Raw genomic sequence first — 15,937 nt, forward strand, 5'->3', positions numbered from 1 at the left:
CAACCCTCACAATATTTTCTTTCCAATGTACATGTAAAACCACTAGAGTATTTTAACATTTTACTTCCAGCTTTAGCCAGTATTAAATGAAATATATCTTGGCCACCACAGAGCCAACAGGAAAAAGGTCAGTTTACAACTTAAAAAAAGAGTTGGAAAGTAACATTTTGGAAACTGGTCTTTGTAACACGAACACATCAAACACATTTCACAACATTAAGACTGCTATCACTGGAAAATGTTAGTTTAACAGATGTGTTTATTTAGGTGATTTTCAACTTAGCCTGTGAATTTAGATTGCAAGCCCAAGAAGAATGGCACAGATAGTATTTTGCTTTTGTTTAGCTTGACATTTCTCATCTCTAATTACTGGTGAATCAATTGAGATCAGACACCCAAGGAAAACTAAAGTAAAATCTTTGGTTATACTTTGGTTATACATTTTTTTTTCTGGTTATCTTGAATGCTTGTAGGCAGCGGGGTAGCTTCTCTCTGCAATCCAGCCTCTTTATACCACTCTTGACACACAAAACCTCTCAGACTCCATCTGATAGCACCAAGATGATACTCTTTGGTAGCATTTTAAACAACAGCCCACATCTACACCATACAGAACCCCCTGAGCTCTTCAAAATCACTCCAGCACCAGACTACAGGCGCTACCTTAGGGCAATCAGACCTATGAGGCAAGTTACTTTGCTTCACCTTCCAATAGCTCATATAAGATTATAGGTCCTCTTTTGTAGTATTGTACAGCTACCAAAATTGCAGCTAGCTGTAGCACATTTCCACTGTCTTGGGGAAAAACAAACAAAAACACAAACCAAACCAAACCTAGAGATAGGATAAGGGGGAATGTTTTTAAACTAAGACAGGGAAGATTTAGGTTAGAAATTAGGGGAAAGTTTTTCACGCAGAGGGTGGTGAGGCACTGGAACAGGTTGCCCAGAGAGGTTGTGGATGCCCTATCCTTGGAGGCATTCAAGGCCAGGCTGGATATGGCTCTGGGAAGCCTGCTCTAGCGGTTGGCAACCCTACCCAGAGCAGGAGGGTTGAAACTATATGATCTTTAAGGTCCTTTTCAACCCAGGCCATTCTATGATTCTGTCATTCAAACCAAACCAAAACCAAAACAAACAAAAAACAAGCAACCAGAAAAACACTTAAAAATCCTAAGATGCCTCCAGATCAAAGAGGTTAAGCAGTGCAGAATCCTCAGCATCATCTCAAACTGACTTAGACCATGCTAAGAGTGTTAGTTGTCTTGTGTTTTCATGACTGCTAGAGTCTGTTTCCTAGTCTATGAATAAAATTGTATGACGACAACTTATGTTGAAACACGTGGAAAACTCGGTTTTGAAAAGGATTCTCAGTTATTTGCATTGTCAGGTCAGAGTAAGATATAGGAAAACAATTGATTTGGTTCCCATTTAGCATTTGCTAGTGGACAGTTTTGTACAATGTATTTATATTTTATATAAAGTAAATGTGCATGGAAAAATAGGTGGGAAAATATTGGCATGCTAACAAAGGTTGAGTCGAAGAAGAAGAAGAAGAAGAAGAAGGAAGAAGGAGAGGAGGAGGATGAGGAGGAGGAGGAGGAGGAGGAGGAGGAGGAGGAGGAGGAGGAAGGAGAAAGGAGGAGAAGGAGAAGGAGAAGGAGAAGGAGAAGGAGAAGGAGAAGGAGAAGGAGAAGGAGAAGGAGAAGGAGAAGGAGAAGGAGAAGGAGAAGGAGAAGGAGAAGGAGAAGGAGAAGGAGAAGGAGAAGGAGAGAGAAGGAGAAGGAGAAGGAGAAGGAGAAGGAGAAGGAGAAGGAGAAGGAGAAGGAGAAGGAGAAGAAGAAAGTTTTTATTTTTAAATCTTAAAATTAAAAGGAAAAAGAAATTGCTTGAGGTTCTATTTTGCATAGTGAGGGTAAGGACTTATAAACAGCTGTTTCATGACAATGCACTCTTTTGCCCTGTCCACTGGCTCAGTTGCAGTATTTACTTTTGTAAGCCTCTGTCTGCTCAGTTCCTCATAACCTAGAATTGTGAGCCGAGGCAAAAAGCCATGAGGAGAAATGAGTATTACCTCCTTTGTACATCTGTAATATGGGAAGCCTCCATCCTAACAGGAGCCGCCATAGTCATTATCTGTGCCTAATATTTCAGTTGTGTATGCTCCCTGAATGAGGCATTACTGGTAATTGGCATTTCTTGGCTATTGTGGCTAAAAGCTGTAAACACTGCACTTTTAATTAACAAGATATGTGAAGAGACTCTGAGGAACCTTCATTAAGCATTTCCCAGTAATGTCAGGATCTGCTGATTTTTTTTTTTTTTTGTTCAAATATGCTAAAACGGGATTATTCTTAGACACAATTGTTCTCTGGGATAATGAGAAGAGGAGAAAACACAGGCACGGGGTTACTTGCCCCCCCCCCCCCCAATTGTTTTTATGGTGTGTGTTATTGCTCTGCATTTTTTACCCTGTAAATCTGCAGCTGAATTGTTTGTAGTCTGCCATTATCTTTGATTGTCGTCATAGACCCAGAGCAAGGTGACCACAGAGGAAGTGGAATAAGATCCAACAGTGCAAAAAATGAGTATAAACTTACATTTGTTCCTACAAGGTGCCTGGAAGCAAAGTGGTAATGTCCATCACACTCTACCCTCATTATATCACCATCTTTTGAAGCCAGGCATTTTTTTATGTTAGAGAGTGAAGTTAATGAGGATAATTAAAGTAGCTTTGATTTATTTGGAAGCCAAAGCTAAGTTAGTAAACCTAGAGTTAAAACAAAGAAACTGTTTAAGCACTGAAAGTCTTTGTGTAGCCCACAGTTTGTCATACAGATTTACTGATTGGTTTTAGCTCTACACTTTGTCTCCATCTGATTAAATGCCAGTCTACCATGGCTCTTCCAAAGTATGCTTTACAGGGTTTGTAATTTGATAATGAATATTCTGCATGCTAAAACTTGAAACTGTGTTCTATAATCTCTAAGCTCTAAACCAATATGGGCTTCTTCTTCCTATTTTCTTCCTTAAAAGTTGTGGAAATTTTTCCAGGCAGTGTGTATCATCTGAAGTCATCTGAAAAGTCATCTTAAATTCACTTTGATTCTTAAATGTGAGCTAATGTGCAAGTTTACAGGCAAAAGTTTATTTCAAAGCAATGTTAAATCCTTTGCTGAAACAGAGACTCGAGAATGCATCATAACAGAGTATCTTTCTGTGTTCTAGAGAAAGAAACTTAGGCAGTATTCCTGCAAATTATAAAAAGTGCCCCAAATAACTAGAGACATCAAAATGTCATCAGGTTGTTATGCTTCAAATTACAAACAGGTGATACCGTGATGTGATGCAAAAAGAGTCTATCCCTGAATTTCATATCAGGGCTCTCTTCAATATCTACTACTAATGATGTTGAACTGTGAACTACATTTAATTTAAGTTTGTACTTAACTCTGTCTGCTCTGACAGTTTTGAAATCATTAATCAGATACTCCACAAGCAAACTGTTACCCTCCGAAAAATATATATATATATATATATGCTTTTGGCCTTTCTTTTGATTTTTTTTTTCTTTTTTTTTTTTCCTGCCCATCTGCAGGAGCATGGCTGTCTTCCAGCTCAGCTGTTGTGCTGACTAGAGTTAAAGGTGGAAATGCTTTCTCTGTGGACTGCCATATAGAAGAGCTGCCCAACACCTGCAGCCCAACAACTATTCTCTTAAATGATTCTTCAAAACTAGAAGTGTGGTGAGAAGGCACCCCTGTTTGAATCGCCTGGGGAACTGGATGGATGTGCAACCTCATGATGCAGAAAATTGCAGCCTTCATAATTTGCATTCGGTGGCTCCATTTGTATCATCAGAAATCCCTTTTTATGCACTGACTACAAGAGCAGAGGAAGCTACATTAGACCTCCTGAAACTCACGTTGCACTTGAGCTGTTTCAGAGCAGTTCCTCACAGGGTGTTCCTGGAAGCAGGGCTGTGGGAGGAAGGAAGCCTCAAAGACATCTGAAACACAGATCCTGAACTGCACTGGGACACAGACACTTGCTCACTGAGCTGTGGAGGACACCTAAAGAAGGACTTTCACTTCTTGCCAACTAATTTCCCCCAGAGTTCCCCCATTTTGATTTTTTAAGGTATGTAGTATGCATCCCGGGGCTTTCAGCCTTGTGAGTATTTTTGGTACGAGTCTCAGTATTGTGACGGCTGACCATCCTGGAGTTAGAGAGCTGTGAAACTGCTTTCACTCTATCTGTAATTACAGATGTTTCCCAACTGTGACAAAACAGGAGAGGTTTTGCTGTGGTGTTGTACAGACTTTAGTTCTAGCCTCACTCACTGCCTCTGAAACAATTTTGTGCAAAGACTGGTTTCTCCTACCAAAGCTGTCAGATGTGCCACTGTTTTGTGATGATTCTGAAGTACTCAGAAGTACAGGATTCACTAGCAAGAGTGGCTGAGAATTTATGACCTCTAGATTTGTAGCTGAGATAGCTTCCCAGGGTCATAGGGCATTTTCAAGGAGAGAAAAAATAATGGCTTCCACCTTCCTGCCTCCACCCTCTACTTCGATAACCTGACTGCTGAAACTTTCATATAGTTACAGGCTTGTCCTCTGCAGGAGGCAGAGTCAGGTTGGCAAGACTTCTCTAGAGACTGCTGTTTTCATTTCCTACTTCCACATGTGCGGAGGCAGCACCGTGAGGCCAAAGATGAGGGGGATTCATGTGTCTTGGAGTACATAACTGAAGAGTGAACTACCAGGTAATGAAACTGAAGTACAGCTATTCTAAGAGTCAAGAAAACCATGTACAATGAAGGAAAAAAAAATGCAGGTACGTGGGAAACAATATTTTGCATTAAAACACCACTTAATATTTGGAGGGACTGTTACAAAGAAGTTGTGACCAATACAGAAGTTTCTCAGCCCTAGAACTTTGTTTAGGATAGTCTAAACTGTGTTTTCACTGTTAAGTCACGGAGGTGGGAGGCCTGACTTGTCAGCCAAACTGTGTCAGAGTTCTGGCCTCATGTTGGAAAAACCACTTAGGTCAGCGTTTGCCTCCAGAATTTTAATTCTGATGTTTGTGTGTATGAGAGAGAGACACACACATATAGTCCTGTTCCTATAGTCACAAAAGCTGTTTTTTTTCCCCACTTTTTCAAAAGATGACAATACACAAAACTCCTTCTGTAATACTACAATTTCTAGATTGTTGATACTTCTTAACAATCCATATCAGAAATTTTATTACTGAAGATCCAGAGAAGTCCTTGTAGAAGGAAATAGTTCTTGTCTTTCAAAGTGTAATACTGCCTGTCTTTACTTAATCATCATGAGGATTAATTCAGTCATATTTTACCTGCTTTTTTCAGGAGGATTAATAATAATTCGTCATTTTTGAAACTCTGATATACATTCTAACATGATGTTTGACAGGTTTGCATAATGTATGATTAATCAATTAGAAATTTTGTACATTTGCATGACACCACATGAATATTCTTCTGATCTTTCTCCAACACGCTTGTAGACACAGGGCTCCATACAGTAGTTGGAAAAAAGGAAATCTCTTCATTTGGCTCCCACTTATGAACAGCTTCAAAAAGAAATAGCTTTGCATTCACTAATACAAGAAAAAAAAAACAAAAAAAAAAACAGTGTGTCTATCAGGAAATCTGATATGTGCTACACTTGCTAAATCCTCTTTTCAGTGAAATGGATTAAGTGACATTATAGAAAAACCTAAGTGAAAAAGTGGGATAATAAACTGCATGCTTAAAATAGAAGGTAGGATTATGGTTGCTGCCCTGGAAAAAAAAAAAGATGTTCTTTGTACTGTGGAACAAAAAGCAGTTCCATACATGCTTCAAACCTTCATTCTGGATCTGAGTTTTTGAGTAGCTAGATGTTGTTACTGTCATGAAATTTCAATGGACAGAGGCTACACTTCATTCTTTGGAATGCAGATGAAACTTCAGCTGCCATCAGTGACATTTACAACTGTATACTAATTAGCAGGAACTGCATATGAAAACTCTTGTTTTATGAATTATTGTTCATAATCTGCAGATTAGAAAAGACCCCAAAACTTGAAGCATTCAGAATTATTACGGAACCAAGGTATACTCAAGTTTCTTTTTTTTTTTTTGTTTTGTTTTGTTAATCTTGTGGTGGAGTGAACTAAAATCCATATACTAGATACAAAAAAAAAAAAAAAACACAAAAAACCACACCCTCTTCTATTGTGAATCTTATTTACACATGCCCAATTTGGCATGGATGTAGGTGCAAAAGCAAACCACTCATCTGATACTAATTCTTGTATAATAATTCAAGATGGTTGACCAAAGATCAGCTAATGGAGAAAGGAATGTAATTTGTTGACAAACACTTCAGTTAACATGTGCAAAGTGTATGCTTATGCATGCTAGTTTAGTGGCCTCAGTGGTCAGTTAGAGGGAGAAAAGGAAATAGCTGACGCCTGTTTGTCTGATATTTTTGGCATATTGCAGAACATTAACTACAGTGAAATTTGGCAAGGAATTCTGATTTTTCAATGAAATAGTCTATTTTGTAACATACTTTCCCCTATCTTATTATTCTTTGGCATGTAATATACTTGGAGATTAGAAGATAAGATTAAAATATTCATTAGTCACCTAAAAACAGTTACGGCATCTGACAAAGAAGAAATGAAGTCACAGAAATCTCTTCCAGTGCAGGCTGTGAAAGGCTGGACTTGGTGCCAAATGTGGGACTGGTCAGACCTATGTTTAGAAACCCATGATAAGTTCTAAACACAGTTTGATGAAAACCTGATGCAAGTCTCTCCTTTCCCTGTCATCTGCTGACATTAAACTGTGAAGTTGCCTGTGATGTCAGCTCTGAATTATTCCCTCTTGATTGCTGACTCAAAGGCTGGATGCTAATGGAGAACTGAGATTTTTAAGGATCATCAGAGAAGGCATTAAAAAACTGAAAAATATGCGTATCTGGCTAGAGTATGCTCACATGGCTTTTCTGTACTCTGTTAACTATTCTTTAACAGTAATTTTGTAAGAGTGTTTTTTTATTTTTTAATTTTTCTTCTTTTTCATTTTCCCCCAAGGGCTGATAGGGCTGATTTCTTTTTGTTCTTGTCTTCTTGCTCTGTCCATTGAGAAGGGTTATTGGCATGAACACAGAAATTCTTTGCCTGAATTTGAATGCTTGAAGGAAATTTCATGTGGGAAAGACACTGATCACTCTAAACTAATAAGAAAGCTTAAAATATGTGCTAAAACGTATGTAAGAAACTTTGGGATATTTAAAATATTCAGAGAAATAATTCAACGAAAGCTTTGAAATTCTGCTCCTAAATCAGCTCAGACAAAAACCTAAGTCAGTGCAAACAGCCCTGCAGACACAAGTGCTTAGCTCTAGCAATGGGCTCCACACTTTTTTAAAGTTTTATCTCTTTGTAATCACAGTAGGGTCCCAACCAGATCCAGGCTGGCAGTCTAGGCTTGACTTCTTTAGATAACCAAAGGGTGCCTTTGTCTCAGTGTGGTTTCCAGAAATTCTCTTCAAAATGTGCTTCTTTTAAAACCGCTATTCTACCTTGTTACCTAGACTTTTTCTTGTCCTGCTATTGGCTCTAAACAATCTTCCATTGTCAAGAGAGAAGTAACTTTTCTGTTCCTATTTTTTTCTGTCCTGGTTGTTTTTTCCCTATTAATAAACAAAATCCATCTGTCTGCCAGTAACTATTCAAGTGAGCAGGTCAGCATTCAGCATTCTTAATCATTACAGGGCAGCTCCAAATCTGCTCATGTTCAGCTCACGCTTTTCAGTTTTGGCATGCTTTCTTAATGCTGGAAGCATTTCACAGATATTAGCCGGTTGTACTTTCCAAGAAATCTGGTGCAGTTAAAATAGTATACTTTCCATTCAAAATAAACTTTCATCCTTTTTTCATCCCCTCCTTTTTTTTTTTTTTCCTTGTTATTAGAGGAGGTGGCACTCTGTGGAAGTTCAAAGACAGATGTGATGTAATTTTGAATGAACGGTACCTCTTTATGACTTCTGAGAGTTGCTTGGAAACTCTTGCTCACACTGTGATATGGCAGTGATAAAGGAGAAAAGATTAGAATAAAACTCAGAGTGAGGAATCAGACTTTGGAGAAAAGTGGAGATCTGAATGAGTGGAGGAAAAAGAAGAAAGAGAGATGCAGAGAAATCTATCAAGGAAACTAGGAAACCAAATGCTGCAAGAACTATGAGAACAAAATCAAATTTAGGAAATTGTAACAGAATGAGAAAAGAGAACAGGAAAAATATTCAAATACTCAAAAAACCACCACCACCACCACCACCAACAACAAAACAACCAGTAATCCAATTATGCATATAAAGTAAAGAGAAAAAATACAGAGATAAAACAGAAGTTGTCAGACTTTAGAGAGCAACAGGAGCAGGAGATGAATGGAGTGAAGTAGGAGGGAGTAAATTGAAACCAATGCACTCAATCAGTTAAGAATTCAACTGTCTCTCTGGTATTTATGGGAAAGCATCCATAATGCTCACAGAATATACAGAATGCAATAGGGTTGTTATCTAACTTCTTGATACTTGCATTAGTATTGCACATCTTCTGGGCAGAGATAATGTTAGTTTCAAAGAGAAAGAAATTGTTTGAGTGATCCATTACTGATTTTTAGCCTGGTGAGAAAAAAAGGCTAAAAGTGGAACCTTTCCATCCTCCCTTCTCCCCAGACTCTGCGTGCAAGCAAGATCCAAACCTCCCTGGCTAATGTTGGTAGAAGGAAACAAAACTTGACAAGATTTTTTGTAAAAGCTAAATTATCCATGTTTTCTCATTATGCAACTAACCCAAACTGAAACCTCATTCAACATCTTGAACATTTCCAGTCCATCTCATGACGGATTTTTCAAAAAGCAAAATTAAGCTGTGATCTTTTCAGGTCATCACTGATTAAGGGTGAGGCATTTCTTGATGTTAGTCTGTGGTGGAGAAAAGCTTGTGTTGCTGTTGTCACCCACCCAGCACAAATCTCAATCCTTTGCATGTCGAAACACTACCTTTGGCAACAGCGCCCAACCGTGGGGCCAAGCTTCCTGGGCCAGGCTGCAGAGGCTCATTTATAGCATCTGCAGGAGCAGGAGTGGAGTGAGGGCTCCCAGGTCTTCCCACACTTGAGCTCTTTGCCTCTGAAGCCAGTTACCCCACTCTAGGTTCAAGCCAGCATGTGAATCAACACACGGGTATTGCTCATGGCCTGCAAGCTTGAGACCAACCCCTGCTCTGATTTGACACTAGGAGGTATCCAAAGATGTTCTGCTTCCTTGGCAGTTTACATTTACTCAGCAAAGCCATATGTACTTCTGGCTGTGAGGTCAAACAAGACAACACCAAGTCAAATCTAGAATGAGATGGTCGGACAGAGTTATCTGCTGGTGAAAATCCTTTCAAACCAGGAATTGCACAAACTGGAAACTGAGCTCAGGGTTTCTCTGTATTTGTCAGCTGCTGCAGAGCCGAGCCTAGAAAAGATTGAGAGAGAAAGGAAAGAAAACCAAGGTTCTTGACTTCTGGCAAAACTGGCTGTTTCGTAAGTATTAAATGCAATGCTTATTGAGGTCAACAGGAATATTTCAGTTAATATCAACCACCTACAAATTAATGATGTGCTGATGGGTAAACCTTGCCTCTTCCCCTTCCACTGCTGTCAGGGCAAGCTGCCTTTAGCAGCTACTTTATTTCCTGTTTTAAAAGCCTAACAATACTGCACCAATCGGGCCAGCATCTAATGGTTATTTACATCCTAACTGCCATATATTGCTTGCAAAGACTCCAGTTTTAATAGTTACACTCTTTTTGGTATTACAGTATAGTGGCTTTTTACTGAGATATGAACAGAGCTTTTATGAAAAGACTGACACATCATACCCGTGTTGTGTTCAAAGCAGAAATACAATACCCTTTTTGAGACTTTTCAGGACTCTCTGTTGTTAGATCTTTGAAACTCATTATGTCCAGACTCTGTGTAAACAAACTCATTCTACTAGGATTCAGCCTGGCATTTTAAGCCTTTTGAAGGAAGAAAATGGGCTAGTGTTATAGCTCAACAATTTTCAGATATATTTTTAATTTATTTTTCTGTCAACAGTGTCATTTGGTGTAGTTATTGTTGTTTGTTTGGATGTTTATTATTTGCAGCTATAAATTAAGGATGCTGTTTAAATAAGCTACAATTTACAGTGAGTGTCTGAAATTCATGCTAACGTTAATATCAGTAAAGAGATAAGTTTGCTACTTACAACCTTAATAGTTGTAAGTCAGTGGAGTCTAAACTATAAGCTTGAATTCAGAGTATTAGTAACTTTAGTCATTATTGATAGCAGAGCAGTCCTTTTCTTTTTGCCTTTATGTTTTAGTTTTATTGATTAGGGACAAACATGCAGAGATTGCTCTGAATTATAAAACTGAGGGTCAGATATTTTAAGAATTACAAATATTTTACCATACGTTTACAATGAATCATCCAGAATTTCTAAACTACAGAATGTGATAATTTATTCATAAATTGGGAGAGCAAATCCAAAGATGCACACGGCCACAGGAAACCAGAGGCCTTCCTGTTGTTAGTGGCTTCAGAAAAATTGTGCTGCTGGAGAGGTGATACACTTTACACCCGCTGATGTCTCAAATCCAACATTCTCATGTGTCCTGGGACCAAAATGGGGCTTCCTAAAGTGAAGCATAGTGAAGACCTGGAAAAATGTTTCCACAGTCAAGTCCAGTTGCGGATTTTAATATCATAGGCTAAAATTTCTAACTTTCTTGCCAAGAATGCATTTAAAAGCTGCAAAATATGCACTGAAAATCAATGCCAGATTATGGGCAGCTGGACTATTTTCAATGAAGAACAATGTTTAAGCCATCATTCATATCATAAACAAACCATGGCGGAAAATGTGTGCAGTCTTTCAATGTAGTCAAAAAACTTTCCTTTGCAGTCAGCGTGTTAGCTCATAGCCAGAACATCTTGGGGGCTCCTGCACAGAAAGAGGCCTTCGGCACACAGATCAGCCTCTGCACCAGCAGGAAGAGGGAAGGGAAGGGAAGGGAAGGGAAGGGAAGGGAAGGGAAGGGAAGGGAAGGGAAGGGAAGGGAAGGGAAGGGAAGGGAAGGGAAGGGAAGGGAAGGGAAGGGAAGGGAAGGGAAGGGAAGGGAAGGGAAGGGAAGGGAAGGGAAGGGAAGGGAAGGGAAGGGAAGGGAAGGGAAGGGAAGGGAAGGGAAGGGAAGGGAAGGGAAGGGAAGGGAAGGGAAGGGAAGGGAAGGGAAGGGAAGGGAAGGGAAGGGAAGGGAAGGGAAGGGAAGGGAAGGGAAGGGAAGGGAAGGGAAGGGAAGGGAAGGGAAGGGAAGGTGATACCTTTTATTCAATTTTAATTTCTAGGTTTGCTCAAGGTTTGTTCGTTAAAGTTCCACTTGAAGCCATGTTGGGTTCAGTAGGTTTACTGCTCACCTCTGCGACTGCTGGATCACACCCCTAGTCATCTTCCTGTGCAGAGCACTGCTAAAGGCAGAAGAAGGAAAAGCAAAGGTGCTAGCAGTACTGTGGTTGCTCATGTTACAGGACGCTAAAAGCAGAATACATGATCTGTGCAGTATTATTACACACTACCAAAAGCACTATTTCAATTCGAATCTGTGTCAGTTCCATGGTATTTTGAATCACACCTTCTTACCACTTGTTTCTTGGTGATAAAGTCGCACATTAGATTGCTTCACAGTTCTTGCGCTGATAAATTCAACTGTGTATGTATTCAGAAATGTTTTGTGTTTGACACATCTGACAAGAGGGACTGAGTGACCAGTTTGCTTCATCTCAGATATACTGAAGTCTTAAAATACAGGAAAGGATAGACAGCAGGCGTTTGTTTCCTGTTGTTGTAGTGGCAGTTTCCACAAGGCTGATTGTGAAACACGTTGGCACAACTGACAGGGCAGAAATATTTCCATTTTTGCTGTGTTGGGGTAGTGTGTTTTAAGCAAACTGCTGGAGCAGTTTTTACACATTGGAAGCCAGTATTTGCTTAGCTTTTCCCATCAACCGTCAAAATTTCACTTCAATACTGTGTGCCTGACGGGACTGTGGCCTGGAAGAGGATTGCCTGGGAGTCCTCTACTGAATTGCACCTGTTTTCCCTATTAGTTACTGGTGACATAAAAGAGAAATCATAATTGTCCTGGAGAGATTACAGCTGGCAGAAGTGCTGTAACAGAGCCGGCATAAATAAACCAATCAATAAAAAATGGTCTTTCCATGCAGATGTTAAGGCAGCTGTAGCTGAGAGACAGGATGAGATGGGATTAGACAGTACAGTCCCATGATGCTCAACACTCTGGAAGCTCAGGAATGTCTGACGTTAGAACAGTCTCTTGAGCTTTGTCACAGAGGAAATATGGGTTAGAATTCAGAATTTTGTTTAATGTATTTGTCTTTTGACTGTTAGGTGGTTTTTTTTGTTTGTTTGTTTGTTTGTTTTTCAGTCAGATTTCCAGGATTTTTGTCTTCAATGAGGGAGGAAAGACTAGCTTTTAATATTTTACTCTTACTTGACAGGACTGCACGGCAATACGTATATTTTAATTCCCTTAACATATGCAGGAAGTGGAACGACTAAATCAGGACTAACTCCACAGTTTCTTCTGTAGTATATGGTGTCTAGTGATTCACTATGATGTTGTTTGCCTTTGAAGGTGGGATGGAGATTGTATGGAGAAATATGGAGACTTCATCACCAATGAACAAAGCAAAATGTGCAAATGAAGTCTGAGAGCAGAGAGGTTAAACGTTTTTGATTCCCTTCAAACGTCAAGGGAATGAGTTACGACTGGTCAATATGTCTATTATTAAATTAACAGTAAGCAAAATGGCAGGAATGTGTCAATGAAGGAAAACCGTCTGCATGGAGATCCCAGGAAACCATGGTAAGAGACTAAGGCTCCTGAGTTAGCTTATCACAAGTTCCACCCCAGCTTGCATTACCACGCCTTTGATGTAACAGCAAGCCAGGTCCCTCTGAAAACTTCAGTCACTCTCTCCATATCTCCCCATCATATGGTAGGCGTAGGCTAAAATGACAATGAGAGTACAGTGCACTGTTATGGAGCCCTGTGGGCTGTGGTATTGACATGCTTTTATCAACAACCCAGTCTGGTAAAGGAGTCCTGAAAGTCTCTGCATTATGTGAAGGAATTAAGTTCTGCAGCAAAGAGATGCGTGTTCTGTCTAAGTCTAAAAGTGGAGGAGGAAAAATAAATCTGATTTGCTTCTCTGCATAGCACGTTTCCTCTCAGGCCTCCAAATCAACAGCCAAACTTAAAGAAGACACAAACATACTAATATATTATGTCAGTTCCAAAAAGGAAAGGACATTTATTTGGAGTTGGTCTAGCCCACCATGCTTTTAAGAATGAAAAAGAGTGGAGAAGAGTTAGCTTTCTTAAACATTTTAACTGAAAATTGGAGCATAAAGAATCACACCTTTACATATGAGTTCCTTCTAGAGTCAGCTTCACTGTAACTGCATCAGGATAGCCTCCCAGGGTCACTGAAGTGACTAGGAGAGAGCTTTAATGGCCTTTGATATGAGTTGTGAATAGTCCCTGTCTGAATGAGGGAATTCATTGAGCAAAAGTATAGCTCCTCTTGTGCTGGCAGCAACCGGGATGAACGTATGTGAAAATATCACCAAGAGGTGTTCTTTTATGTATTTTTTTACCTGTTACCACTACATCTTCCTGAACTCCTTGAAACGTTGGGTCACTGCATTGTCTAGAGCTCCCATCTTTGTTGTGCTTGATACAGCTACGCAATGGTGGGGAATCAACGTGTGTTGTGTGTTTTTTTTTTTTTTTTTTTTTTTTGTGTGTGTGTGTGTGTGTATACAGTTTATTGAGCAATTCACAGGTAAAACATACTCTCTGGAATTTTACAGAAGCTAGTATATAAAATGAATTCTTAGAAAGTAAGTAAACTGATGCAAGACCTGATGTTTTGGGAATGATTAGTGTTTAGTTATAGCTGCTTGGGATCCCAAGTTGGACCAAACCTAATTCCAAAGAGGAGAAGGAATAAGTATGGTGATAACACATACTGGAAAAAAATCTCGTGTTAAATATACATACATACATATATAAATATATATTTTACGTGAACATGTACACATTGTTCAAGAGATAGAGATCCTTTTGACTTATTAGGCTATTTCTATTTTTTTGAATAATTATTTCCTTAAGATGCCAGGATTCACAAACCTTGACAAAGTGGCTGCCATTCTGCTTGTGACTGACATTTTAATATAGCTCTTTAATCATGTGCATATAAATTCACAAATATATACCTATAAATCATTTTAAAATACCAATGTTAGAAATAAATACGGAAGTATGATATCTTCCTGGCAGTCCATGTCACTTAAAAAAAAAAGCAAACAGTTTTCTCAATGAAAAATATCAATAAATGTACAGCTGTTGAACGTGACACTTAAAATAGATGCCAATTCTTTTCATTCTTTAAAATAATGGAATTTAACACCCACCCACCCAAATGCTTTGTGAAAGCGCAGCAGTGCATTGGAATTTGTAGCTCTATGTCAAAGCATTTGAATTTATGTTGGGTGGCAATGAAAACATTTGCTTCCCATTGATTTCAGGATTTAAATGCAAACTCCACACCAAGAGCCTAAAAGATTTCTTAGTTGGAAAGCTCCTTATATCAGGCTGGAAAGAAAACAAATTTCAAGAAGCAAATCAGTGAGAAGAGAAAAATGCATTTCCATTGCAAAGCAGTTGAGGTAGAGTCACATTTATCTGTGTATTTGCAAAGCTTGAGTTTATGCTGTTTATGATAACCAAGTGTAGGGCTTGAAGATCTCCCAAAGAGTTGTCTGATAGCTTACCGCCAGAGTGTTGTTAGGACAGTGTTCTCCATTTCCCACCTCTGTGGAGCAATCCGCATTTCCCCTGATCCCATCAACTCAACACATCAGATGTTACTGCCCTGCTGAATGTTGCCTGGTGAATTTGTCATTCAGCAGTGCTCTCGGGAAGGTGTAGCCCTGACTGACTACATACCACCTGAAGCAAAGCACTGCGTTACTTCAATTCTCCAATGCAACAGTCTCCCTGAGGATTTCATTTTCTTCCAAGAAAATTAGCTTCCAATTATTTCATAATTTGGACATATCTTGGGCTGTGCCAAGATAAAGGAGAGCTTGCCAGCAAACTTTGTGATTCATCTCTCTTTGCATCAGCAGTACATGAACTTGTGTTTTTGTTTGACTAGAAGTTCTCTGGATTAAGCAAATACAGTTTAACGGTGCCTTGTATTAACAGCTCAGTGCCAGTAACTGACTCCATCTTCTAGCTTTATATCATCAGAATAAAGTGCTGATTATTATCATGTCACTGGTCTCTTGGGAACTACGCTTCTGGTGTTCAGTTACCAAGGGTTTGTGATAGAAACTGAGGGGAAGAGAGAACAGTTAACAAAACGATAAAAAGTACCTAGCCTCAATAGCTGAAAGTGCTGCAACTCTAGATAGAAAAGCACAAAAGTTCTGCTGGCAGCAGTACCCAGCAGTGCTTATGAAATGTCATTTCCTACGGTGGCTGGACATCTGAACAACACTTACTGCAGGTTACCAGTTTGTACCCTACTGCAGTGAAATGGTAAAGAGTAACTTTACATAACAGTCTCTGCACCATAACCTCCTATTTGTACACTTTACAGTAAACTCACAGTATCACATTCCTAGATAAACTTGCTATAAAATCTCATCTGATCAGCAGCCTACCACATTTTAAAATGTTACCCAGTAATAGCTGCTTTATCAAGCCCTGAAACTTGTGATTGATTC

The 15,937-nt window shown here is 39.2% G+C and overlaps 1 protein-coding gene and 1 long non-coding RNA gene across 32 annotated transcripts in view; one reads left to right on the plus strand and one right to left on the minus strand.

Annotated features, from left to right (window-relative positions):
* LOC308189875 overlaps positions 1-11,606 on the plus strand; it is a 47,630-nt gene extending 36,024 nt beyond the window's left edge. For 2 of the 3 annotated variants that reach the window (XR_013946692.1, XR_013946693.1), the window contains 2 exons: positions 3,598-9,618; positions 11,467-11,606. This is a non-coding gene — a long non-coding RNA (uncharacterized lncRNA). The remainder of the gene's footprint in view (positions 1-3,597; positions 9,619-11,466) is intronic. The other variant, XR_013946691.1, reaches the window with a different exon arrangement.
* LOC308189874 (uncharacterized protein) overlaps positions 1-15,937 on the minus strand; it is a 72,882-nt gene that overhangs the window by 43,444 nt on the left and 13,501 nt on the right. For 3 of the 29 annotated variants that reach the window (XR_013946667.1, XR_013946670.1, XR_013946676.1), the window contains 2 exons: positions 11,443-13,148; positions 9,423-9,550 (listed from right to left, as the gene is read on the minus strand). Coding sequence is in view for 5 of the 29 variants with exons in the window: in XM_080580440.1 (XP_080436566.1) it covers positions 9,454-9,550; positions 11,536-11,586 (148 nt within the window). In the remaining 24 variants the exon portion in view is untranslated. Of the gene's footprint in view, positions 1-9,422; positions 9,551-9,626; positions 11,082-11,442; positions 15,543-15,937 lie in introns of those variants that run through there. The other 26 variants (XR_013946668.1, XR_013946672.1, XR_013946669.1 and 23 more) reach the window with 22 other exon arrangements.

The sequence above is a fragment of the Anser brachyrhynchus genome, assembly GCF_964034855.1.
Source record: "Anser brachyrhynchus genome assembly, chromosome: 2".
Classification (NCBI taxonomy): domain Eukaryota; kingdom Metazoa; phylum Chordata; class Aves; order Anseriformes; family Anatidae; genus Anser; species Anser brachyrhynchus.